At 43.3% G+C, this 24,834-nt stretch overlaps 1 protein-coding gene and 1 long non-coding RNA gene across 17 annotated transcripts; one reads left to right on the top strand and one right to left on the bottom strand.

Annotated features, from left to right (window-relative positions):
* Positions 1–459: 459 nt before the first annotated feature.
* Positions 460–24,337, bottom strand: LOC135301010 (zinc finger CCCH-type antiviral protein 1-like). Of its 16 annotated transcripts, none has more exons than XM_064421115.1 (16): positions 23,995–24,337; positions 21,846–21,978; positions 19,017–19,269; positions 18,797–18,907; positions 18,349–18,417; positions 17,895–17,957; positions 17,263–17,323; positions 16,192–16,295; positions 13,736–13,859; positions 12,374–12,539; positions 10,561–10,681; positions 9,912–10,008; positions 9,648–9,729; positions 4,867–4,997; positions 2,854–3,005; positions 460–2,275 (listed from the first exon to the last, which is right to left on the bottom strand). In XM_064421115.1, the coding sequence occupies exons 1-16, from the start codon at positions 24,273–24,275 to the stop codon at positions 1,920–1,922; spliced, it is 2,304 nt and encodes a 767-aa protein (XP_064277185.1). In that variant the 5' UTR covers positions 24,276–24,337; the 3' UTR covers positions 460–1,919. The 16 variants fall into 16 exon arrangements, with proteins under 16 accessions (XP_064277185.1, XP_064277184.1, XP_064277181.1 ...); XM_064421114.1 differs by having other exon boundaries at positions 16,192–16,293; positions 17,255–17,323; positions 17,895–17,959; positions 18,357–18,417; XM_064421111.1 differs by having other exon boundaries at positions 16,192–16,293; positions 17,255–17,323; positions 23,995–24,336.
* On the top strand, positions 4,993–18,660 carry LOC135301014 (uncharacterized). The gene is made up of 2 exons (XR_010362767.1): positions 4,993–5,959; positions 9,267–18,660. It is a non-coding gene; the product is annotated as an uncharacterized LOC135301014 (long non-coding RNA).
* Positions 24,338–24,834: the final 497 nt, after the last annotated feature.

Here is a 24,834-nt window from a genome sequence, read left to right as displayed (position 1 = left end):
ACCCTCCCCAAACAGGCCTGCCTTGTGCCTCCCAGGCTTGGGGGTTTCTACAGATTCAGATTCTTTAAGTTACTCATCTGCATATTAAAGAAGTACTTCCTTAGAATCTCTCAATATCTCACTACTTTGACATTTAAAACCAACAATTCTGCCACAACCTCAATTCTTTCACCTTTTCTTAGGACTTCATTAACTGCTCAGAGCAGGTGTTTAATTACATGAAATCTAACCAAACGACCCCACCACTTTAATATTAAACATCTCCTAGTTAGGAAGTTAATTTACAGAAATATTCTCTCCTTAGTAATTAGCTGAACACCTACCCTACAATGACAGTCCACATGTGCAGTTCCCTGGTTTAGAAACACCAAAGGAAGACAGGGAACACAGGCAGGGGCTGGTTCATTCAGCATATTTAGTCTTGCCCTGTTTATGTAAAGACAAACTGCACACTGAAAGTGCCTAAAAACAGGTTTTATTTGCAAATGCAACAAGCTCAGTAATTCAGGAATTCTACAGGCAAACAAGAGAAAAAGAGATCTTAAAAAGTGTTAAAATCTTCTCCGCATGTTTTCATTTAGTTCCAAGTGATTTTCGTAAGATTTTCTGGATTTATTTTTTCTGTTCCTCTTGGGAAGAACTTGATATCTTTGAGTAGTTGACAGATTTCTATCATAGATGCAAAAACCTTAGAGGCTATTGGTGTTTCTGTAAAGCTTATCTGAAGGTAAAAGTTACTGCTTCTCTGTTGTCACATCGTTTCCCTCTGAACAGCTAAACTGCCTGAATATGGCATTTTGTACAGAGGACTTACAGTTTGATCCACTTACAGACTCCCTGCTAACATCCAGCAGAAATTGCAGAGGTTTCTTGCCCAGGTTCACCTCCAAAACAAGAAGAGGATCCCCACTTGTCAGCACCCTGCCCCACACAAGTGGGCAGTAGAACATGCGGATGGTGCCTCAGGACAGCAGTTCTACCACTGGCCTCAAGAGAACCTAACTGGTCTCTTCTGGTCCCATTCTAATCTGGAAAAACGAAAATTATTGCACAAACAGGACAGAACATCTCTATGATCCTTAAGAAGCTTCTCCTGTCCTGTTGTGCTACGTGGCCATATCCACTGGAAAGCCTGGCTCGTTGGGACACAGCCTTTGTGTCCTTATGGCCATTAGGTACAGCCAAACCACCAAATTTTGGTATCTGCTTACTCACATGTGGTGGCTTTCACAGTTTCAGTTGAGCTCTGCTTTTGTATAGGTTACAGCAAGTTGCTGCTCATTTCCACAAAGAATCTGATCCAACAGCTTTTTGATCCATCTGCCATTGTACAGATGAAAATTCTCGAGAACTGACAACATGGATTTAAAATACGCTTTTTCTTTTTTTGTTTATCATTTTAACTCAAAACATGTACCAGCATTAAAAGCAGTGCTTTGAAAACAAACTCAAGTCATTATTACCTACACTGAGTTGTTTATAATAATGATAGATGAGAGAATCAAGAGCAGATGAATTCTGCACTGAGAAAAATCTCTGGCTACTAAAAATGTGAAAGCTTCCTTTAAAACTAATGTACTGTTAATCTTTCTTTTAATTGTTTGCGAAGAGAAGTCCTCTCTATTTTTTTAGACGATGCATTTGCAATTATTTGCCCACAGCAGTCCTAACATTCAATTTCCCATCCCACAATTCTCATTTTTCTGCTCTGGTTATCAAAATGTCTGCGCTTCATTTAAGAGAGGAAGAGAAGAAGATAAGGCAGTAACAACAAATGTAACATCCGCTTTGCCAGCCCTCCTCAATGCAAAAATTGGATTAACATTCTGAAGAACTGTATTAAAAAGAAAGAAGTCACCAAATAGTAGAACACCTGCAATCCGGAAAACAAGATGAGGGACACAAACTGCCACGTTCCTCTAAGATACAACACATTTTTTTCCCTCCTCTCTAGGCATTCTTATTCCTGTCTCTTTCACCTCTCGTATTCCCGTCTCTTTCTGCTCTCTTATTCTCTCCTCTTTATACTCTATTATGTACTCTGGGTAAACCTGGTGTTTCTCAAAGACAACAAAAACAGAAGGATTTAACTCGTCATCCACACAGCTGTCATATAACCACAGCTTGTCAGCACACTTCATGGGGGGCCGCACGTAGGCAGCGTTGCCTTTAACGTAGTCTCCAACCAGAACACGAGCCACGAACATGAAGCGTTCCTGCAGCACAGCCTGGCAGTAGGCATGGGAATAGCGAGCATCTCTAGAAAAGTAACTTCCTAGAAAACGAGATGGAAACGTGGTTGTGAGGAGAGTCTGTACAGTGACAGCAAAAGCTGAGCATCCCCTGGGGTTTTTTTTTTGACTCAACTTTCAGGGACTTCTCTTACCCAGTTTACAGGATACCACCAAAATTTTTGCAAGAGAGGGGACTGCACTATATCATTTCCATTCACTATTTGCTATTTCAGGAGAAATTTTTTTAAGCTATACCAATAAGCACACTACAGGACTGTGTGTTGAGATGAGAGGGACAGACCAGAAAACATGAGGACCTTCCATGATCTCACTGAGGGCATACATGCCCCTCTGCTCCCTGCCATACAAACTGATTTATAAATTCAAATTATGACCCCAGACATCAGAAAATGCCACCTACAGCAAATCCCAAATCACCAATACTCTTGACACCTTGTGAGAAGATTTACCCCCAACCCAAAGCAAATCCTGGCCCTCTTCAGAAGGATGATAATACCAATTCTTATCTTTTTTTTGTCCTTCTATAGTTAATGACTTCAGAACCTTTGACTGCTCCACTAGCAGGGGAGTCCCAGCAGACATCTCACTTTCTACATACCCTTCCCATAGTTAGTTCCATTGCTTCCACAAATTCTCCAGTCAAAGTTCTGACTGCAGATCGTTTCCATGGAGGTGACGTCAGTTCCATGGAACAGGCGTTTTTCCTGAACTTCCTTTCCTCCATTTTCCCTTTTCATCTTCTCTTTTTGCCTGACAAAAATTAAGGGGAGGAGAATGTGAGCCATGGAAGAAAAGGCAAAAAAGTGGTTTTTTTAAACAATTTAAACAACTGTGTAACATCCATGTAAATGTCAGCTGGATGAGGCTTCCAGCCTGCTCTCGCCTCTCAGAAGATGAGACACACTTAGCAGCATGATGGACAAGCACGAGATGAGCACAGTACTGACACCACTGCTCAGCAATTCTACATAATTCTGGCTTTACTCAGGGAATTTAGGCATTTGACACTATTCCAGTCGCCACTGTGCCAACCTGTTGCTCCTCTGCAGGGCCCTACTGGTTGTGCTGTAAAGTGCCTTCCAACTCAAGCTCTCAGAGGAGTGGAGGCACCAGTAACCTCAGGGGCTCTGTGCTTCCACAGTGGCTCAAAGCTGGAGGCTGCTTGTGCTCCTGCCCCTGAGAGGTCAGTGATGCTGGGGAGATGGGGCCAGGACACAAACCCAGCCTGCTTTGCCCACTTCTCACCTCGCTAGCTGAGGCCAGAGTCAGACTGAGCTATGAACAGGGTCAAAAGAAAAATCACAACAAAAGGCTCAACTCCTATTTCCCATCATTATTCCACAGCATCCTGACACCTCTCAGTTTTTCAGAAGCTGCTGAAGTGGACAAGGCAGTAATATTCTCCAGAGAGTCATCAGCCACCAATTAAGCAGAGCCAGAGGGAAGGGAGAATCCTTCCAACTTGTAAATTAGTAAATGGAAAGTTAAGAGCAATGGACTGAAACTTGTTCATTGAGAACTTACTGTGAGAGTGGCGAGGCCCTGGCACAGGGTGCCCAGAGAAGCTGTGGCTGCCCCATCCCTCAAAGTGTTCCAGGCCAGGTTGGACAGGGCTTGGAGTAACCTGGCATAGTGGAAGATGTCCCTGTTCATGGCAGATTGGATGTGCTTTAAGGTCTTTTCCAACCCAAATTACTCCATCATCCTCTGGACTTGGCAATGTTAAACTCTGCCTGCTTAGCTTAATTACCTCATTGGAGTAGGATAAAAAATATGCAGTATAACATGCTTTGAAGTCTCTTATGTTTTGCTAGATTAACAGGTTTTATGAATTAGTAGCTGATAACTTTCTGGGTTCCATCATTTTGCAGGTGAAAGCATTTATTTGAGCAGTATTTTTCTACTCCATTACCATTCCATACAGTCCTTGAATGCTTACTCTTGTTTTAAACTAGACAACTGTTCTAAGCAACAGCTTAATCCTGTATCAAACTAGCTTGAACATGGTTGAACCCCAGCTCTAATCTGCTGGTATCCAGCTTGGCCTAAGTACCTCGTGTTCAGTATCACTGATGCAGATGTTGAAAACCAGAAAGGACCTCTGGAACTCAGAGATCAAGTTAAAACACAAGGATTCTTTCTCAGTGAATACTGACTTTGTTCAGCAAAAGCACCTTAAATAAATCTGACTGGAACAAAAAGGCCCAAGCAGCCTTTACTCTTATTAGCATTTCATATACTCTAATGGATAAAGATTTGTAACAGACAGAGCACATGTGCAGCAGGCAGTTATTGCTCCATCCCTGAGACAATCACTGTTCCACATCCCTGTAGGTATCTCAGCCCAGATCTGCATCATGCATGCCTTTCTCTCCATGCTCCTCTCCCCCTCTTCCAAGGAGCCATGCAAAGGGAACCTCCCACAGAACCTTCCCACATTCCATGTCTGTGGAATGCCCCAGACACCAATCTCACTCCTGAATTGCTAATAACAAAATACCAGTCATGTTAAGGCACAGGTGGCAACCTCCTTTCTCTCCTAGAAAGCACAGACAGGACAACCTGTTCTTGGAGACTGCCTCCTCATAAGGACAGGGAAACAAGTACTGACCACTGAAACACCTTCCAGAGGGATGGATTCTGAATCCTCTGTATTTTAAGGATGCTGTAATTTTTCATAGTCTGATGAAACAGCTGCTTTATTTCATTGTATTCAGAGGTTGTGCTGCTGATCACCACTGCCTATAAAACACAAACCAAAGCAAAAAAAGGCATGAGGCTGCAGTGAGTTTGGAACACACAGAAGCCTAATTCCAGCAGATACACTTTCAGAAGGGTCCCCAGACGATGCTTATGAAGGGGAATTAAATGCTTTAGATCATGAGTATGTGAATAACCAAATACCACCAAGTAAATCAGTCTGTCCTCCTTTGCAAGGACACCTCACCTCTCTTCAGGAAGGATGCTGAAAGGTTTATCATCTCCAAGTGTTGACACCTGCAACTTTAAATCTCAATGGAACAGAAATTGCAAAAAAAAAAATTTTGACAGATTATTCCAGAGAGTGTCAGTTTTATATCTAAAGCTGATTAAGAACAAAAGATCTTAGATAACATGTAATTAGACATTTATGGAAGCTTCAGCTATTAAAGATTAAACAAACAAAACATAAATACCCTCCTGGCACTGTAGTGCCTTACCTTTTCAAAGTTAGAACATAGAAAGCTTTACTTAAACACAGACTTCAAAAAAACCCCTACATTTCTAAACAAATGTGACACCAAATACCTGTTTAAACAAATACATCTCCTTTCCCAAAGGAAACAAAGTTTATTTAGCCATTATCCTTTTATTTATTTATCCATACATTTTGTGTTTGAAAGTCCATTAAGAAATGCTCATTTTTCACAAAGAGAATTTAATGCAAAACATAATTAAAACATTACTCGAGCTCTTCTGCTTGTTTATGTCATGCATGAATTTTCCATTTTTTTCTCCAAAGTAATTCATGTCTTTTACCTTCTAGAATCAACATTTATCTCCATAAACTGCAAAAGTGTGATGCTGGCAGGCTGATGTCACCTGGTAATACTTTCCACTTCACCACAACTTAAGCCAAGTGGGAACTCAAGATTACAAAGTGAGATCCCAACAGCCCACGTTCCAAAGTGTTTCAAGCAGGAAAGCTGTGGCCATCCTAAAAGGTAACAAGGAAACTAACATCTTACCCTACCAGGCAAAAACTCCGTTTTAGAAGGCTGAGCTTAGAGAGAAAATAAAGTAGGATAAAATTTGTGTTTCACAGATACATTTAAGCACTTACTAATGAGGAGATCACTCACAGGGAAGTGTTCTAAAGATTAAGAATAAAGTCAACTGCACAGGAAAGAGCTATTTCTTTGAATTTATTTAAAAGCCTTTAAAAAATTGAGTGAAATTTCCCATGTCTCAATACAGAAGCATTTTCCAAAGCTTTACAGCACAGCAATAAAACAACCAGGATGTGCAAGTATTGATTGCCTGCAGTCTGTGGCACCGCAGCCCACCATTACCTACAGGATGAAGATCATGTCACTCTATTTCAGTACTACATCTTTTATTTAGAATCACAGAATGGCTTGGGTTGGAAGGGACCTTAAAGCCCAACCAGTGCCATCCCCCTACCACAGGCAGGGACACCTTCCACTGCCAGGTTGCTCCAAGCCCCATTCAACCTGGCCTTGGACACTTCCAGGGGTGGCACAGCCATGTTCTCTGGGCATCCTGTGCCAGGGCCTCACCAGCCTCACAGGGAAGAACTCCTTCCTAATACCCAGTCTAAACCTACTCTGTCAGTTTGAAGCCATCTCCCCTTGTCTTGTCACTCCAGGCCCTTGTAAATGATCAGCTCAGCACAGGGAGGGTTCAGGGGCAGGGCATGTCCAGCTCTCACCACCAGCACCCCCAAGGCCTTCTCCCAGGGCTGCTCCATCTGCTCATCCCCAGCCTGGATTGACCCCAAAGGTCATCCTGACCCACGTGCAGCACTGGTACTTGTTGAACCTCATGGGATTCCCATGGGCCACTTCTTGAGTTTGTCCACATCCCTTTGGATGGCCCTGTCCTTCAGGTGTGTCACCTACAGCGTTCAGCTTGGTGTCATCTGCAAATTTATTTATACATGAACAATTTCCACTTAAACTACAAATGTACTTTTGCTCTGCTGCATCCTTCAGGCTCATGGTGTGATTCTTGGGGTGTCCTGTGCAGGGCCAGGTGCTGGACTCGATGATCCCAGTGGGTCCCTTCCAAGTCAGCCTATTCTGTGATCTCTTCCTGAGGAACTGAAACCTTTCTAGGTGAAACAGAGGGTCAGCCATGTTACACAAGGCCTAATCCTGTAAGAAAGGTACTTCCATTATTTTATCATATGACGTCCTCCTGACAACAAAGCTGTTCTCCTTTCCATGAGAACTTGTGGGTTTGTCCCTATTTCCCCAAGGATGCTTCTAGTGCTGAAAAAGGACCACAGCATCACACTGCTGTTGAAGGCTGATATGGCATAACTACACAACTTCTTCAGCATTTTTCACCTTCAGGCCTGAAAAGGAAATCCCACTGAGTGTGAGCATTTGCTACCCTGTTATCAAGGAGCAGAGTTCCCAAGGCAGAGAAGGAATCTCTGCTCTGGCAGCAATTCCCACCAGTGTATGACTGCACAAGAGCAGTACCCTGTGACTCACACCCTGAGCTCTGCTTCACTGGGTGTTGGAAGGAGCAGGGCTGGTACTGGTGGCAGTGTCCCCACCAGAAATGACATCTGTAAAATGCACACACACTCATCACATTCCATCCTGTGCCTGGTACAGTGCAGCAGTCCTTGGCCTGTGTGTGGCCAGGATTCAGCAGCAGGTCAACCACACAAAGACTGGCAGGAAACCACACATCCAGTGCACTTTTCTGTGCACATTAAAGAGACAATTTTAAACCCAGAAAGAAGTTTCAGGATATAATAAATTCTTTTTTTTTCTTTTAAAACATTTAAAAACTACTAATTCCACTTTGTGACAACAAAGACAGGAAAAATTCACACCAACTTTCCAATCAATGTTACCAATTTCCGTTGTGCATTTTATACACTTCTTTCTACAGAACTGTTCTCAATGACTTACAGATTAAGACATGGCAATACTCAAAAAATAAGCAATGTTACCAAAACACAGCATCTCATTTTAAGCCAAGATGACTTTCTGCCTATCTCACAGGTTCCTTTTAAAAATGGATCACTTCCAGCACAGCAGATTTTGCCAGGATTATTTGTCAATGTCTGAAGAGAAGGCAGTTCATCGAGTTGTAGCTGTCAGCTCTTACAATGGTCACCACAAGCATGCAGAATCCCAGCCACTCCCAATATTACCTACTGCAAAAAAAATAAGCTTAGGGTCCCACAGAAAGCCTGGGCTAGATTAAATCTTTCTCTTTTAGTGCCAACAGGCACTGTCACTTTTCCTTTCCTGTGAAAGGCACTCACTCACAAGTTAAAGAGATATTTTCTTAGGTGCCAACTGAGCAAGCAAACTGAGCTCTTTCACACATCCCCACATGTACAACCAAAAGATACTATGGATCTGTGCAGTGCATTCCAAACTTCCCCCATTCACCCACATTCACCAGTTTCTGGTGACTCCAGAAACACCCCAACAAAAGTACTCAACTAAAATTCAGACAAATTTTCAGAGCAAGTATGGGAAGCAATTAAGTACACACAGCTCAAGAGACCTGAAGAGAACTCAGCTACCTGTCTTTCTGGCATTCTTTGGAAAATGTTATGCTTGTTAGTTAAAATGCTGATAAGCCAAGGGAAGAGGATATTCCTTTGTTACTTCCACTGGGCTCCAAATATCACAGGCAAATCCTCAAATGGGCTGCCTGCCAGATTCCCACACACTCTCATTATTATTTCATCTTTTCTTTATGAAAGTCATGACTCAAGAGGAGGGACTCTAGCAGTTTTGTCTGACCCTGTCTAAGCAGTAAATAATCAAGTGTACTTTGCTATCAAATCTTGTTAAACCACTGTCTCCTTCACTAACAAATTTTATCAAATGGTGATTTTATATCAACATAGCACTCCTCTCTTGTAAGTGAAGTGCTTTACTCCACCCATGACATGACACTGACACAGCCACACACTGGTGTTCCTCAGCCCCCAGGGTATCTGTGCCAACACAACACACAAGATTCTGTGACACATTCAACAAGGAAAACCTCTTAGACTGCTCCTCAAGCAGGGTCAAAACCACTACACAAAGGGCCCGTGTAACATGAAAAAGCCTTTTTTTCTAGAGTCCTGCAGTACTTCCACAAACTGTGCTGCTCTTCCAGAAGGACTGCAGGACCTAGAAATCTAAAAAACACCCACATATTTTGGTCTTGGTAGACCAAATAAAACATAGACTTTCGGCTGATGGGGGTTGGGTTTGTTTTGTGGAAGACACCACTGCAATGCTTTTTTTTATTTTATGGTTGTAGATCTTTATTTCTGCCATTTCCTGAGGCCAAGGTCTGCGCTCACATCCATGATGTATGTGACAGTACTGGAGGATAGAGAGATCTCCTTTTCTAGATCTCCAATCCAAATTTACTCTTCCTGTGTTGAACTTGGTGAGTTTTGGGTTCGTTGTTTGGAGTTTTGAGTTTTTGGTATGTAGATAAATGCCTAAAATGCAGTTGAAGTCCAAGGCAATTTGGCACCTGTTTTATGAGCCCTTGGGGGATCACCAAGATCTTTAGCACACCCACCCAAGAAATTGCTCCTGTCCCTTTTTAGCATCCACACAGTTACAGTTGACTCAGTTAAGCTCTGAATTGTGCCTTTCCAGCAGAATTACAAGGGGGAAAAAACAAAGATACCTTGTATCCAAAGTCAGGCAGTGCAGATGCATCCCAGTGACTAGGACAGGTCTGATTTGGAATAGAAGAATCCCTTTGGCTGCTTGCAAACAGACAGAAAATGAAGTGTTAGTAATTCTAGTACTGCTCCAAACACTCAAATTTGGATCATCCACTTTGGCCAATTCCTGCATTTAAAAATGAACAAAACACAACTACAGCCAGCACCCATTTTGCCTTATGATTACTTTTAAAATATGAAAAAACAAACTAAGGAGCACTTACCCTGTCTTTATCTTCTGCACATCTTCAGAAGACACAAATTTTGGTCGCCTGCAAACCTGTCTTCGAGTTTTAAAACTGATGTTTGTCTGAGTCATTTCTTGAGGAGAAAAAAGTGAAGAGAAAAAAAAGTCATGAGTAAGTCTACAAGACAGGGTCATCTTGTCCTCATCAGTTCTTCTTTAATGAAAACTGCATATTTTGCATATTCTTTAATGAAAACTGCACATTCACTGTCAATTCCACCTGCTGAGGAGCAGTTGCACAAAGGCTTCTCTGTAACTCTGTGATTGACCCTGTGCCTATCCTGCTTGCACCCTCAAGCCACTCAATGCTCTTTAAACATTGCTACAGCAGCACAAAGATGCCCAACTTGTATTTTTTACCATCCACAGTGTTACTTACTTTCCTTAAAGTTTACTATGACTTTATGTGAAGACTATGAACCTTTATATTTCTGGTCAGATTTCTGGTGAGTCTGGAGAGTGTCAAGGAACAAGGGGAGAAGGTTACTTTTGTGAGGAATTTGCTCTGGGCCAGCACTACCTCACTTCCAGTAAGTGAAACCGGTGGTGTCAGGAAAGGAAGGGAGACTTTGCAAGAGTCTGTAAAGCACTGCATAGTTGTAGATGAGAATCTCTAAAATTACTACCTTTAAAATTGAGTTCATACTGATGTTGGCCAGCTTGGAAAGGTACAATGGCACATGGATCTGCTTGATACAAATTCTCAATAATAGCAGAAGATGGTGAGGTCGTGCTGTTCCCTTCTTCCTTTGTGGGGAGAAAAGAAATACAGAGAATGAGCAGAATCACACTCAGGACTAAACCCTGAATAACTAGCTAGGGTAGAAGGAAAGAAGAGGCCAAGTGTAGGATGACAAGGAATCTACCCAGAACTGAGGCTGAGTACTGAATATTTGTAACATAAACACAAATACGCAATTAGAAATTTTAAATTTTTGTAACAAGTTGTGCTGGTTCTGGCTGGGGTAGAGTTAAATTTCTTCCCAGTAGCTGGTAGTGGCTGTGTTTTGGATTTGTGCTGGAACAGTGCTGATAGCACAGGGATGTTTTAGTTATTATTTAGCTTAGGCATGCACAGAGCCAAGGCCTTTTCTGCTCCTCTCCCACCCCACCAGTGCTGGGCCTGGGGGGCACAAGGCCTTGGGAGGATACACATCCAGGAGAGCTGACCCCAGCTGGCCACAGGGACATCCCAGACCGTGAGGTGTCACTCCTGTGCACAAAGCTGGGGGAAGGAGGAAGGGAGAGACATTTGGATTGATGGAGTTTGTTTTCCCAAGAGACTGTGACCTGTGATGGAGCCCAGCTTTCTTGGGATGGCTGAGCACCTGCCTGTCCAAGGGAAGAGGGGAATGGATGCCTTGTTTTGCCTTGCTTGTTCACACACTTTTGCTTTATCTTTTAGTGTTTTTCTCATCCCACCAGCTTTCTCTCTGCCCAGTGCCTCAGCAGGGAAGGGGGCAAGGCTGAGCTGCAACCGGCTGTGATGGGTACACAACTCCTTATCAAACCACAGTTAGTTTGGTTCAGGCTCCAAAGGAAGCAAAGACCTAGGCCAAGAACTTTTCTAGCTCCAACCTGCTATCTGAAAACCCACAAAGGAACAGGGTGACATGGTGAGAGCATTGATGCATATGAGCTTGGAAACAAACACTGATGATGTGATTAATGCATGAATAGCAGATGGTTTTCCAAGACTAATTTGCCAAGGAACAAAGTAAGTTGCAGGTGTAAGGAGTCTCACTCTTACCTTTTACTCTGCTTGTGATTGAACTATGAGCCAACCACTTCATTCCACAGACAGGAAAGCCTGAGTGAGCTCCTTGCAAGCTGTCCCTGCTAAAGAGCAGCTGGACAGCTGTGATCTCTCCTGGACCTGGGTGACTCCTGGAGGTTGAGTACTCTTTGGGGTTACTCTGAGTCTTTTAAACTGCACTCTATCCAGCACCTTTCTCTGTGTACTTTTCCAAGTCCCTGGATCACCTTTGTGTTCCACCATTTGTGCTGCTATACTGTAAACCATATGGTATAAACTCATCTGCCTTTGTTTTCCTGCATTTTTCAGATAGATTACTTTCTCATGAGGACTTGGACATACATGGAAAAAGACTGCATTTGATCTGAGAAAGCAGAGCAATCCTTGCACGTCCAAGGGCATTGCTTAGAAAAGAGGCAACTTCTTCCTATGTCTATTAAGAGCAGTGTCTATATGTTAAATCTGTAGGAGCTATGGACTACTCCAAAAGGGAGCTCTCTTTCCTCCAGCCTGTCAGCATTTTATCACATCTGTAATGAACAGGTGTAGCTTCACTGCCTTACCCAACGCTGTAAAATTCAAGCAGAAGGACTCAACTAATCCTGTTGAGAAAAGGGGAGAGGGTGCAGAGAGGCTCCACATATTCCTGAACAAGTGACTGAAAGCACAGGATGTGAACTCACCTGCTCTCCATATTCAATCCACTCGTTTTGGTTATTCTTCCAGTACCAAATCCACTGTGTGGTCAGCAGGAATGTGGGTTTTGTGACTGATGATGGTGTAGAGAGGCGTCGAACCAAAGAAGAAGAGCAGGTCATTGTCTGGAAATTAATGTTCTTACTTGGGAAGCTGTAAGGACAAATTCAGGTTTATTATAGTTAGCAGTGCATATTTTATCCTGTCATCCCCAGTTTAGTGCCATTTTCTTTAATATAAAGTAACCAAACTTAATGAGATCTGACATAGGAGTATTTATTTCCCACAGCACATGGCAGCTCTGAAAGCCATCTCCAAGCTTCAGAAGTGAACTCTGGCCTGTGAGACACCAAAGGCCACCTCAGTCACATGTGGCACTGCCAGCTTTACAATGTCAGGCTCCAAGTACAGTGTGGCAAAAGGAACTTCTGTGATAACCAAGCGTGGTTCCAGTCTTTCTCAGTACATAAGCAGAATGTGCAAAGTGTGTGACTGAATTTGCCAGCAATCACCTGCAGCCTATCAACTTTGTTCTTTTTCTGTGGTTACCAAGGATAAATCACAGCAACCAGAGCTGTGAGTTCTGCAAACTGCATTCATCACTGGAGCCACCTGGGCTCTTACTCCTGCAAGGCTTGAAAAATTAATTCCCAGGCAGGAAGATTTTGATGGCAGCCTCCTCTTGGGAATATTGCTTGTGATCTCCAGAAAACTGCCAATCAAAATCATCTGGTGCCTTAAGAGGCACGGGCCAAAACTAGAATACCATTTTGTGAAGCCAAACTTGGGGTGCCCTATGAATCCAGGTCGCTTTGAGTGGGACTTTTCAAAAAGGAGCTAAAAGGAAAACACACTCTTAAAATAGAAATAAAAAAGAAGAAAAAATAAATGGGCTGCTTACACAAAGGACATTTCATAAAATGTCTCTAGGTATGTAATATATCACTATTATTGTTATTATAGATACTAGCTGTAGTAGGAAAGAAATAGCTATACAGAAGGACCAGCTCTGAAATGTTGTCAAAAGGCCCAACTTCATTACTGCAAATAAACTGATTAGTGATCTGAAATACTACAATTTTAAACACTGGCTTTTTACTTTGTACAGAGTTTTACATGCAAGATAAAGTTTTGTTATTTTTAGAAGACAAAACTGGAGTGGGATTTTCATGCAATCATTCTTTCTTTGCTTTTTTAAAAGGAAAAATTCTTATTTTTACATGCTTCCAGCTTCTGAGAGGCTCAGTAACCAGAAGCTGAGAAGTCAGACACCTTTAGGAAGAAAACACAAGTTTTCCTACACAGGCTCAATCACAATACTCCAATCAAGGAGTCCAGCATTACTACACCTGCTGTTCTTTGGGTCACAATAGGCCTTTTCAATTTCCTCCATCATGGAAAGTGTATTCCAGTTCAATCCATCGTGTATCTCCCATTTATATGGCAAATGGTAATGAACAGATTTGCATTTATCTGTAACGAAATCAGACATAGTCAAGAATTCTGCAGTCATTAACACAGAGAGCAAGACAAGAAAAAACCAAAACAGAACCAGCATCTTTTACACTTTGAGGCTTTCTCTCCTGGGCTTTGGTATAAGGAATGAAGAGAGAGTGCTGAAAACAGAAGGAGAGTGTGTTTCTGCAGTCTCATCAAGAAAAGCAACATCATATACACATACATATATATATATATATATACACACTGCCAAATTTATTTGAAAGACACCTGTAGTGGTTTTGGTTCACTAATTTGAGATTTTTTTGATTAATGTACTAATTAGTGTGGTGGGTTTAGTGTCGGTTAATTACTAGTGCATTTACTAGAATGTATGGATTTATTTTTTGTTGTGAGAGAATTAGGAGAAAAGTAAAATAAGCTCAAAATTTTAAAAGGGTATAAAGAAAAATTTATTAATAGTAACTAAAAGAAAAAGTAGTAAGAATCAGAACACAGTTTTTAGGACACTTCTCTTCCCTTTACAACTTTTTTTTTCCTCACTGATAATGTAAACAGACAAAACCTAAAATTTTTTGTTAGTTTGCTACTTCTAGAATAGTCTTTCTTTAGTTTACTTAGGGAGAAAAGTCCTTCTTAATATTATGGAGACTTCTCTACAAGAAAATAGTTGTCTCATGGCTCTTAGTTTCTACAAATAGCATCTGTGTGGGGAAATTTGTAATCATGAAATCTTTTTGGCAAGTTTTTCTCTTAGGTGTGTTTATGGGCCATGTCATCTTGTGGGGTATTGATTTAAAGATTGGTTGTTTAAAAGCAAAAGTTCTTAATATCTATCTCTGAAATTATCTGCCTCTAGGAATAGAGATCTTTTCTTTCTTTGGAGTATAGGATCTTTATCATTCATCTCTTCTTCTGTTCAAACTTCTTATAGGATTGTAGCTACTTTAACACTTGGTTTTTGCTCAATATCTACAATTTGAACTCTTCCATTTCTTCATACTTTTAAGTGTTAAAGGTGAAAAAGAGTCCTTTTCTACAGTTTTACAAGAGAATTTTAGCCTAAAACTAAAGGCATTTCTTTGTCTTTCTTATTTGGGACTTGACTTCTTCATCGACTTTGATGTTTTTATGTTGTTTCTTTATGTGTCTGTCAATTCCCAAAGCCAAGCACTGACTGGATTCCTATCAGACACGGAGGAAATTGCCAGCAGCCTCTCCTAAAACACCACTTCTGTGATGCAAAACCAGCACATTACCAGAACCTTCCCTTTGCTGAGACACAACGCTGGCAGCTGGGAGAGCAGTGCCACAGACAGAAAGTGCATGTTAAGTGTCACACAACCACGTGTCTCAGCTCTAGAAAGTCTAGTCTACACAACACTTAAACACTCTGACATATTTGGTTGTCTTTTCTTTAGTCCTTTAGAAATTGGTGGTTGCCAAGGTCTGAAGGGTTTTCTTCTGACTGACACTCCACATCCAAGTATGGATGAAACATTTTATAACTTTCTAGCCCAATGTATCAATAAAGCACACTAACACTCCAACAGTTACTTGGGTTTGGTTATCTGGTGGTCACAGCAGGGCTGCTTTGAGCCTGGCCTTCACAGTTTTACCAGGTACACCGCTCACATCACACAGGGTCTTTCTGTCAAAACCAGGTGGTCAGAGGAGTAGCAGTCCTTTAGAAACTGACTGAACAAGATCAGGGAAAGAAAATGTCATGGTACCTCCTCACAATAAAGGAAGAGCCAAACCTGGGGGTTAAATGACTCTTCAGGACAGCTCCCAAATACAATTACTTATATTCTTCCCTCAGACCTCTGTTCTGGCCACTACCAAAAGGACAGTGGACTAGATTTATCTTTTGCTTAGCTGGTACAACTACTGTGGCTTTTTAAAGATGTTTTAAGACCTCAGATCACTTTTTAAACGACTTAATGGGGGAGAAGATGGCTATTATCTGATGTACATAGGATAGATACAGTAGGAATAAAGGGAGGCATACATTTACGAGCTGTCAATGATGACAGCACAAAGTCATAACTTGATCTTCTAGCAACACAAGGGGTGACTTCACACTTAAAGGGCTTTGCCATAGAAACACACCCAAAGCCTGCCCCCACCAAAAGGGCTGAAATAGGCTGAATTATCCAGAGGATAAAGGGTTTAAGTATACCATCTGGCTTTTTTTCTGATTATGTCTGTAATTCTGACAGTGTTTATTAATGACTTGGAAAGAAAATAAACTACTGAGGAGGCACGACTGCCACCACTAGCCCAAGCCACCAAGCAGGAGTCCCTCTGCAGACAAGTCTTCAACATTACTTTTCACAAAGCTTACCCTTGTTTTTGCAGTATTTCCAGACATAGAACAAACAGATCTCATCACAGTTAACTTTTTTGTTGTCCTTCGAAGCTTCATCAGAGGAGCTGTCCTTTTTACCTACAGCAAAGAACATCACAATCCATATTTGCTTTAAGAGAAAGATCCTGCATTTGGTACTTCATCCCAGAAATAACAAGGATTTGACTGCAGTAGGAAAGTCAAGCACTTTAAGGATCTCACTATCTCCCATACAGCCCAACACAGAAGTCAGGGCTTCGTGACTGAACAATAAACCCTAACACTGGAAGGAGTGAGGAAGTCTCAGTGAGGAAGGGCAAGGGCAGTGTCAGGAAGCTCAGAACAACACAGGGTGTGACTGACCATGGCTCTTGCAAAGAAGCTGACTTTGTCTCCAGACCAAGGGGACCAGAGGGTTCACAGAAGTCAATGGCAGCTGAGCTGACTGACTGGGAGTAGAAATGTTTCTCTCAGAGTCAGCCAGACCAGCATGGGTGTAGTGAACACAGAGCTCAGCCCCACGCAGAGGTATTAAACCTAAACAACCAACCAAAGAATTTTGAAAACAGCAAATGACTTGAGCTGGCTTCTACTTCCCCAGGGACTGGGGACACCCAGTGAGTATATATTGAGGCAGTGAGTATATTTACAGATCTGCAATGGGAAGCCCATTATTGTGATTAAACTGTGCGCTGTAATTACTCTGTTTTAAAAGTCAGCATTTGTATTTTGTTTACAGTGGACTTTGCATCACTTTGCTACATCAGAAATGCCACTGTACTTGGCATGGGTAGAATAAGATGTAATTTTCTTCATAGCAACCCATATGATGCTGTTTTAGATTTTTGACCAAAACAATGCTATTAACACACTCATGCCCCAGCTTCTGCTGAACAGTGATATGCATCAAGGCCTCAGTTTTTCACCATGGATTTCAGCACACAGCAAGGCACACACATCAGCTGCTCTCAACTACCACTGCGAGCTGTCAGGCTGTGTGAAATCAAGGCCAAATGAAAACCACTGGTCTCAAGACTGGAGGGTGAGAAACAATCCATACCTTTATCTTTATCTCCTGCTCCCTTTGGCAGCTGGTCTTGGCTCTGGGCAGGCACGGTGCTACTGGCACCTGTGTGAGAAAACTCAGTGAGCAGCACTGCAGGGCCACAAGCTCAGCTAGCTGGCAACATCCCAGTCTCTGTGGAGAACTATGTCCATCACACATGTGATTTGATATGAAACACTACACTGTCCATGTGTGGAATATCTAAAAGAACCTGTGCAGAGAGTACTGGACTCTGACAAGCTTTAATGCCAAGGTCCTTCTGCCCAGAAGAACAAGAGAATTACAGGTTGCTATTCACTCACTGGAAGGTGTATGGAGACAACAGTTCTACTGACAAAGCCATATTCATTGCCTAGAAACAGTAGGCAGGGAAAGATACTGCATGCACAGATACAATTCTTTCACTTTCCTAGGAAGGGAAAAAACGTGTCCAGGACATAGAGAGTGCTGCACAATGCCTGGGCAGAAATTCCAACACTGCTCCACTGGCCATCTGGTACCATGGATGTCAGCACACAGCAAGGCACACACATCAGCTGCTCTCAACTACCACTGCGAGCTGTCAGGCTGTGTGAAATCAAGGCCCAATGAAAACCACTGGTCTCAAGACTGGAGGGTGAGAAACAATCCATACCTTTATCTCCCGCTCCCTTTGGCAGCTGGTCTTGGCTCTGGGCAGGCACAGTGCTACTGGCACCTGTGTGAGAAAACTGAATGAGCAGCACTGCAGGGCCACAAGCTCAGCTAGCTGGCAACATCCCAGACACTGTGGAGAACTATGTCCATCCCACGTGTGATTTGATATGAAACACTACACTGTCCATGTGTGGAGGATCTAAAAGAACCTGTGCAGAGAGTACTGGACTCTGACAAGCTCTAATGACAAGGTCCTTCTGCCCAGAAGAACAAGAGATTTACAAGTTGCTATTTACTCACTGGAAGGAATATCAAGACAACACCTCTCCTGACAAAGCTGTATTAATTCCCTAAAGACAGAAGGCAAGAAAGGATACTGCATGCACAGATACAATTCTGTCATCTTGCTAGGAAGGAGAAAGGACATACAGAGGGTGAGAAACAATCCATACCTTTATCTTTATCTCCTGCTCCCTTTGGCAACTGGTCTTGGCTCTGGGCAGGCACGGTGCTACTGGCACCTGTGTGAGAAAACTCAGTGAGCAGCACTGCAGGGCCACAAGCTCAGCTAGCTGGCAACATCCCAGTCTCTGTGGAGAACTATGTCCATCACACATGTGATTTTCCACTAGCACTCCACTGCTGATACAACAGAGGTGCAATTACAGTTACAAACCCTAGCTAGTCACCGTTATTGCCAGCCACTCAATTGCTCTTTTGAATGCAGTACTTCAGGCAATAAAAGTGCAGTATTCCCTCCCACATGATTGTGCCATGACTTACTCAATTCTTGCAAGTGCATAATAGCAGAGAGGGAAAAAATGTGTGTATATTGCAAGAAGAGAAATCCAAAAGCTGATTCCACAAGGAAAGAGTTGGTACTATTATCTAGGTAATTACCTCCTGAAGGTGGCACATCCAGTGTGCTCTGCACTGTTTCCAAAGTTGTCTTCACTTCTTTAATCCTTGTAACTGCTGGCTTTTTCCAATATTCATTTCTGTAGTTGGGTACTGAAAGCATTGAAAGGATGGTGGGGTTTAGCTGGGAGTTAAGGCAAGAACAGTTTCTACTCTATCAAACTCAAAATCATGATTAAGACCACTGTTTCTTGCAACTTACCATACACCTTCTTCTGTTCCCTGTTGAATTCTATATGCTTGTAATCACATATCTCCTGGAAGTTTGAAGCTGTCTTTCCATCAATGCCTCCATTGTCCAACACTCTCAATGCATGGTTATCCAAGAGGTTATGGGACATTATGCATCGAGGAAATTTACATCTCCCCTTGAGAAAGTGTTGACAAACATGAAGCTTGTTGCAGTTGTGTTGCTGCATACAGTGACTACCTTTCTTGTTGTAAAACTGGCAGGCCTAAAAGTGGAGAGGATACAATAAGAAATGGAAAAGCACATTAGAATTTTCCTGAGTCCTACAGGCATGCAGCTTTGACAGCAGAAAAATGGTGATTAAAAGTCATGTGTTTGCTGTGCCTTCTTTAATCTAGACAGATTTCTTTCACAGAGGAGCAGGTATTTTAAGCTGACTCATGCATTTTCAGTTTTGAAGTTGTACATGTTTTGTTTCCAAGAAAAGCCAACCCAACAAGCTTAGAAGTGCCAAAAATGGATGCAAGACAGACTGGTTGACAGTTATTCCATTGTAAAAACCCCTACAGCATAATGAACAACAAAGAACAAATATCTCCATAAAAACATGCACGCTGTGTCAAAGGAGTTATCATTTCATGGAGCTGAAACTGAATTTGCACTTCTTATTTGTAAAGCTTATCCTGCATTGAAGATTTGAGCTTACAAAATGTTAAGAAGAATGCTTTGAGATTAGAGTATATATGGAAAAAGCAATGCACTTCCTTATTCCTCTATTCACTAAAGAAGAGGTACACAGGGAATCAGACCAGGGAACAAATCACAGACCAAAAACTCCTTCATACTGACTGCTAAGAACCACAGTGATAGTTTTGCTCCCAGAGCAGCCTGTAATAAGAAAGCTTCTTTGAGGAGAACACACAGCTGTCTGGCAGAGAGCCCCTATATCACACTGGGACTCTCACAGGTCCCCTCCAAATCCCTCTTCCCAGGAGCTGCCAACCACTGCTCAGGGAAGATGAGTTGGGCATCAGTCAGTGGGTGGGGAGCAACTGTACTGGGAATCACTTGTATCTCTTGGGTTTTACTAATTTCTCTCTTTCATTCTCATTACAGTTATTATATTTTATTCTATTTCAATTATTTTAGTATCCTTATCTCAACCCACAAGTTTTACCTCTTTTCCAATTCTCCTCCCCACCCCACCAGGGTGGGAGAGATCAAGTGGCTGCATGGTACTTATGTGGGCTTAAACCATGACAACAGGGAATCCACTATTTAGCTACATCAAAAAAGCACAGTCCCCTTGCACCTGCCAAGAAAAAAAAACAACCAAAAAAACCCCAAACAAACAAAACAGGAGAGCCAGAGAGGTGAGGGAAAGTGTGAAAACCCTGATATTGTGGTGCTGTTGTGTTTTTCTTACTCTGAACCCCAGTTCAAGTCAGAGAATTCTGAAGTGTCCTCTTTCTTGAGAGCTTCCTACATGCCATGTCTTCACACACACAACCAGTCAGCATTTCTAAGCAGGAAACAGCCAAATTGGCTTTTACATCCAACCTCCAAACTCTCACGTTTATGAATGGCCTGCACTGATCACAGTTTTCTCTTGGTTTTGCTATTTTACTGCATGATAGGAGTTAAAGTGCTCAATTACAGGTAATTAATGATGCCTGCCAGGGGTGAGGGCAGAACAGATTTCTAGTAAGCACTTAAGGGTAATACCAACCAAGAACATTTGCTACTATTTGCTCACTACTGGGAACAATTAGTATTTTCCTTGCTTACCACCATGCTCCTTCAGTCTGCCAGTAAAACATACTTTAAAACACTACACAATAAAAAAAAATCTGTTTTGTCAAAGTCTAGCACTTTCACAGCAGGAAACAAAGGAACAACAGAACTCTTGTGTCAACAAATCTGTGGAGATTATAACCTGCAAAAGACAAGGGCAGTACTTTGGCAATTTCCTAACCAGGAGCAGCTGTAGCCAGAACAGGGTATGACTGACTTTCAAACAGCCATACCAAGACAGTACTGCCCTCATACACACATGCTGAATCAGAATGGAATGTTCAACCAACTTTAACAAAATCAATGAGTGGCATACAATCTGGGCAAAGATTCCTTTGTACAAAGTCAGTGTGCAAAAACTCCACGCACTCTGGAAGAGCCAGATTTGATACAAAACTGACTGCAGTCATTTGGTCATTTTCTCACAGATTCTTTTCATCTCTTACACCCTCAAGCACCAAAATGTGTGCAGGCCTAGATGGACTAGAAAAGGAAAGGGGCACTCACTTCCTAGTACTCATCTCACAGAGAAGAAGCAGCAAACTGGGTTTTGGTCATGCCTTTTACCCTATAGGCAGGTACAATTATTGTGATCTTTCAACTCTCTCTTGCTTATCTCACCCTCTGTGAACGTCTGCTGAAGTTGCTGACATTTTTGTTTGTTTGTTTTGAGCAGCTTTATGGCCACTCTGTTGGGATAACAGAACTGGCACACAAGACAGGCTGTAACCTTGCTGCCCACCTCCTGCTATCAGAGGGCAGGTCTGCTCCTGACACATCACAGACGACAGGGCCTTCTCCAGATGGGTACTCTGGGTACTTATTGAACAGTTTTACTGCTCAGGGGGTGGTTTTTTTATTACACAGCCCTTTCACAGATCTGGCTTTATGTTGTTCCACATTGCCATTCCCATTCCTCCTTTATTCTGACTAATCTCATTTCATATCTTAACAGCTGGACATGAAGATCAGAACTCCACATTCTCTCTTGCCTTCTCCTATTCCTAATGAGTGAGAACTTTCTGTTAAGAAATCAGTACAACTTACATCAGGGAGGAAGAATGGGTCGTTTTGGAGAAGCAGGACTTGCAGCTCATTCTCACTGAGGCCAGACAAACCGTGTTTTTTTAGAATTTTCCTGTTCTCCTCATTCATGATGTCATGCGAGTACTTACAAGAGCTGCAAGAAAACACACAGAAATATCAATGTTTACTCCTTTAGTCAAGTTGATTTAAAGAAGAACCTCAGATAATGTACAGCTTGGGAAAAGCCATGAGAGAAAGGTGGCTTGGTGAGAGTCTCTGAACATTTAGATGGTGTCTGTAATCAGCCAGAGGATGGACCAAACAGCAGAACTCCTCTGGGAAGTGTGGTGACCCTGTCCTCCTCATTTTAAACTTCAATATAGCCCCACCCCAGGCATTCTTTGCCTCCAGGAAGAGCCAAGTCAAGTCACATGAGCTAAACAGCCGGAGGGGAAGTTAATTTTAAAGGAGTACACCAACAATGCCAGAATTGCAACAGCCTGCATTTTGTGAACATAAAAGGTTGTTGTCCCAGGGATGGCAAGTAAAGAAACATGCAAGAGTCTGCACAAAACAAAAGCAGCAGTGAAGCTGAAAACAACACATTTTGTTATCTTCAGTGGCTGTGAAGTTTTATTTTAAAAAAATCAGAAACAGTTAAGAAAGTTTAACTTATTTATGAGTTTTGATTAAGGAAGCAATCAAGCTACAATCATGAAGTCAGTGCTGCCACTTACAAAGCCAAAAGTCTGATGAGTATGAATTAAGAGAGGGAGATTGCAGATTTTTAACATCTATTTGAAATGGTACTGCAAATCAGTAACAGAGAGGAGACACCTACATAAATCAGCCTGTGCATTAATTTAATGCAGTAAAATGCAGCTTCCTCATGTCCTGCTCTTCAACACATGATCTGATACAGCTCTAATATTAGACATACTCAACCAGTAAAAGTACCTGTTAATTTACCAGATTCAAGTCTATCCCTGTACTCTTTCAGCCTCTAGTTCACTCCTGAAGCTCTCCTCATGACAGTTTTACCTCAAGGTGTGCCTGGTCCAAGGTGTGTCTGTGTTTATTCATTTTTATCGCATACCAAAGGGACTTTAAATACTTAATGTTATTGAGAGAGCAGAATGACTGATCATTATGAAGGGAATTGCCTCATTGCAAACTTTTTAAATTCACACAAAGTCATCCATCATGAGTCTCTGCACAGATTGTGGCGTTTCCAACAGTGAACCCCACGGGAGCTTACTCTATTGTCTGTAATGTAATAAAAAACAGGAAAATCTTATCATCCTAATGATGAGAGAGACATGGCTTTTTCCCTCCAGGCTATCCAGATCTTAGTGCACAGGGATCCATTTTGTTGGGGCAGAAGAAGAAGGATCCAGTGGGATCATGCACGTTCCTAACACTACATCAGCATCAGACCTGGGGCTTGGAGGCTTAAACTACGAAGTTCTTCCATCAGTGGATACACAGTAATTGTAGTGGCAAAGCTGCATTGCTCTTCTGCATTTGCCTTTGGTTTCCTCTGTTTTTCAAACCAGGCACCACCTGTGGCTAGAAGAGGATGCCAGGTCTGCCCATCCCATGAGTCCTCCCTGTTCCAGAAACTGGGACCGATGCACCTGGGTGATCAAACAGTGCCTCTCAAAGGAAGGGCCATAAGCCACGCAATGACTTCGAGAAAAACTCAACTTTTTTAACTCTCTCGAGCGAAAGCAGTGGGCATGTCAGCACTTTGCTTCCTCCTGAGAAATACGTGTAAACAATTCCACCCAGATGCCAGGGGGGCTGAGCGTGCGGAGACGAACAGATTTAAACAGACAAACAAAAAGGAAAGAAACAAAAAAACCCCCAAATCGTCGGCTTGTACCGACACAGCGGGGACAGGACACGAGCTCTGCCGGAGCAAGGAGCCCCCGAGGCTGATCCGAGGGCACTCCTGCCCGCTCCTCCCGCGGGATGCGAGGGGGCTGGGGGGGAGTCTGGGGGGCTGAGGGGTTTGGGGGGCATGAGCGGGGTTGTGAGGGGGTTGGGGTGCTGGGGGGGGTGCGTGAGGGAGTCTGGGGGGCATGGGGGGTCGGAGGGTGTAAGGGGGGATGCGGAGGCGTTTGGGGGGGTGTCAGAGGTTTGGGGGATCGGGGCTGCCCGCGCTCACCTGGGCCCCAGGTTGCACCTGCCCATGAGGTGCAGCTTGCAGAGGTGCAGCCGCTCGCAGCCGTCGCACTCCTTGCGGACGCAGACCCGCACGTCCGTCACGGCCAGCACCGCCCGGCCGCCCCCCGCCACCAGGAACCGCCGGGGCCCCGCCGCCCGCAGCGTGTCCTGCAGCTGCGGCGCCGACAGCCCCACGTCCTCCTGCAGCTCCCGCAGCGGCAGCCGCCCGCCATGGGCGCACAGCGTCTGGGTGAGGAAGAGGGACACGGCGGGATCGCACATGCCGCTGCTCCGGCCGGGACGGCACCGCCCGCGGACTGTGGCGGCAGCGGGAGCGGGAGCGGGAGCCGGAGCGGGGCCGGGCGGGGCGGGGCGGGGACTCGGCCGCGTCCGGGCCGCGCTCGCCGGGAATCGAAACCGAAGGCAGGCACGGCTGGCGCTGGGGGCACGGATCTGCCCGGCGCGGAGGCGCTCTCGGCTGAACGTCACACGGGGAATAAATAGTGCACAACGTGATTGAAGGGACCGTGAGGTTTCCTCGTTGTAATCACGGAGTGGTTTGGGTTGGGAAGGTCTTGAGGATCGTCTCCTTCCAGCCCCGACGTTGCGCAGAGTCTCCTTCCACTGGAGCAGGTTGCTCCACACCCCATCCAACGTGGAACGCGCTTCCAAGATAAGGCAGCCACATTTCCTCACTCATCTTGCTAACTTCTGCTGTCTCTCAACGCTAACACGAATCTAGTGCAGAGCGTTAAGCCTATAATGCAGGATAAAACACATAACATACACAAATGACTCCAGTATTTATGTAGCAGTGCCATTGCTGTTCTTTCTTCCCGAA

Source organism: Passer domesticus, chromosome 5 (assembly GCF_036417665.1).
Source record: "Passer domesticus isolate bPasDom1 chromosome 5, bPasDom1.hap1, whole genome shotgun sequence".
In the NCBI taxonomy this organism is placed as follows: domain Eukaryota; kingdom Metazoa; phylum Chordata; class Aves; order Passeriformes; family Passeridae; genus Passer; species Passer domesticus.
This window is presented reverse-complemented; position numbering and strand designations above follow the sequence as displayed.

Coding starts and splice junctions, on each gene's coding strand:
- LOC135301010 (XM_064421111.1), bottom strand. CDS start 24,275: ATGTGCGATCCCGCCGTGTCCCTCTTCCTCACCCAGACGCTGTGCGCC. Junction 16,294..17,254: donor AGCAGGAGATAAAGATAAAG/GTATGGATTGTT, acceptor TCTTTGCTGTAG/GTAAAAAGGACAGCTCCTCT. Junction 2,276..2,853: donor TGGAACTAACTATGGGAAGG/GTATGTAGAAAG, acceptor CTCGTTTTCTAG/GAAGTTACTTTTCTAGAGAT.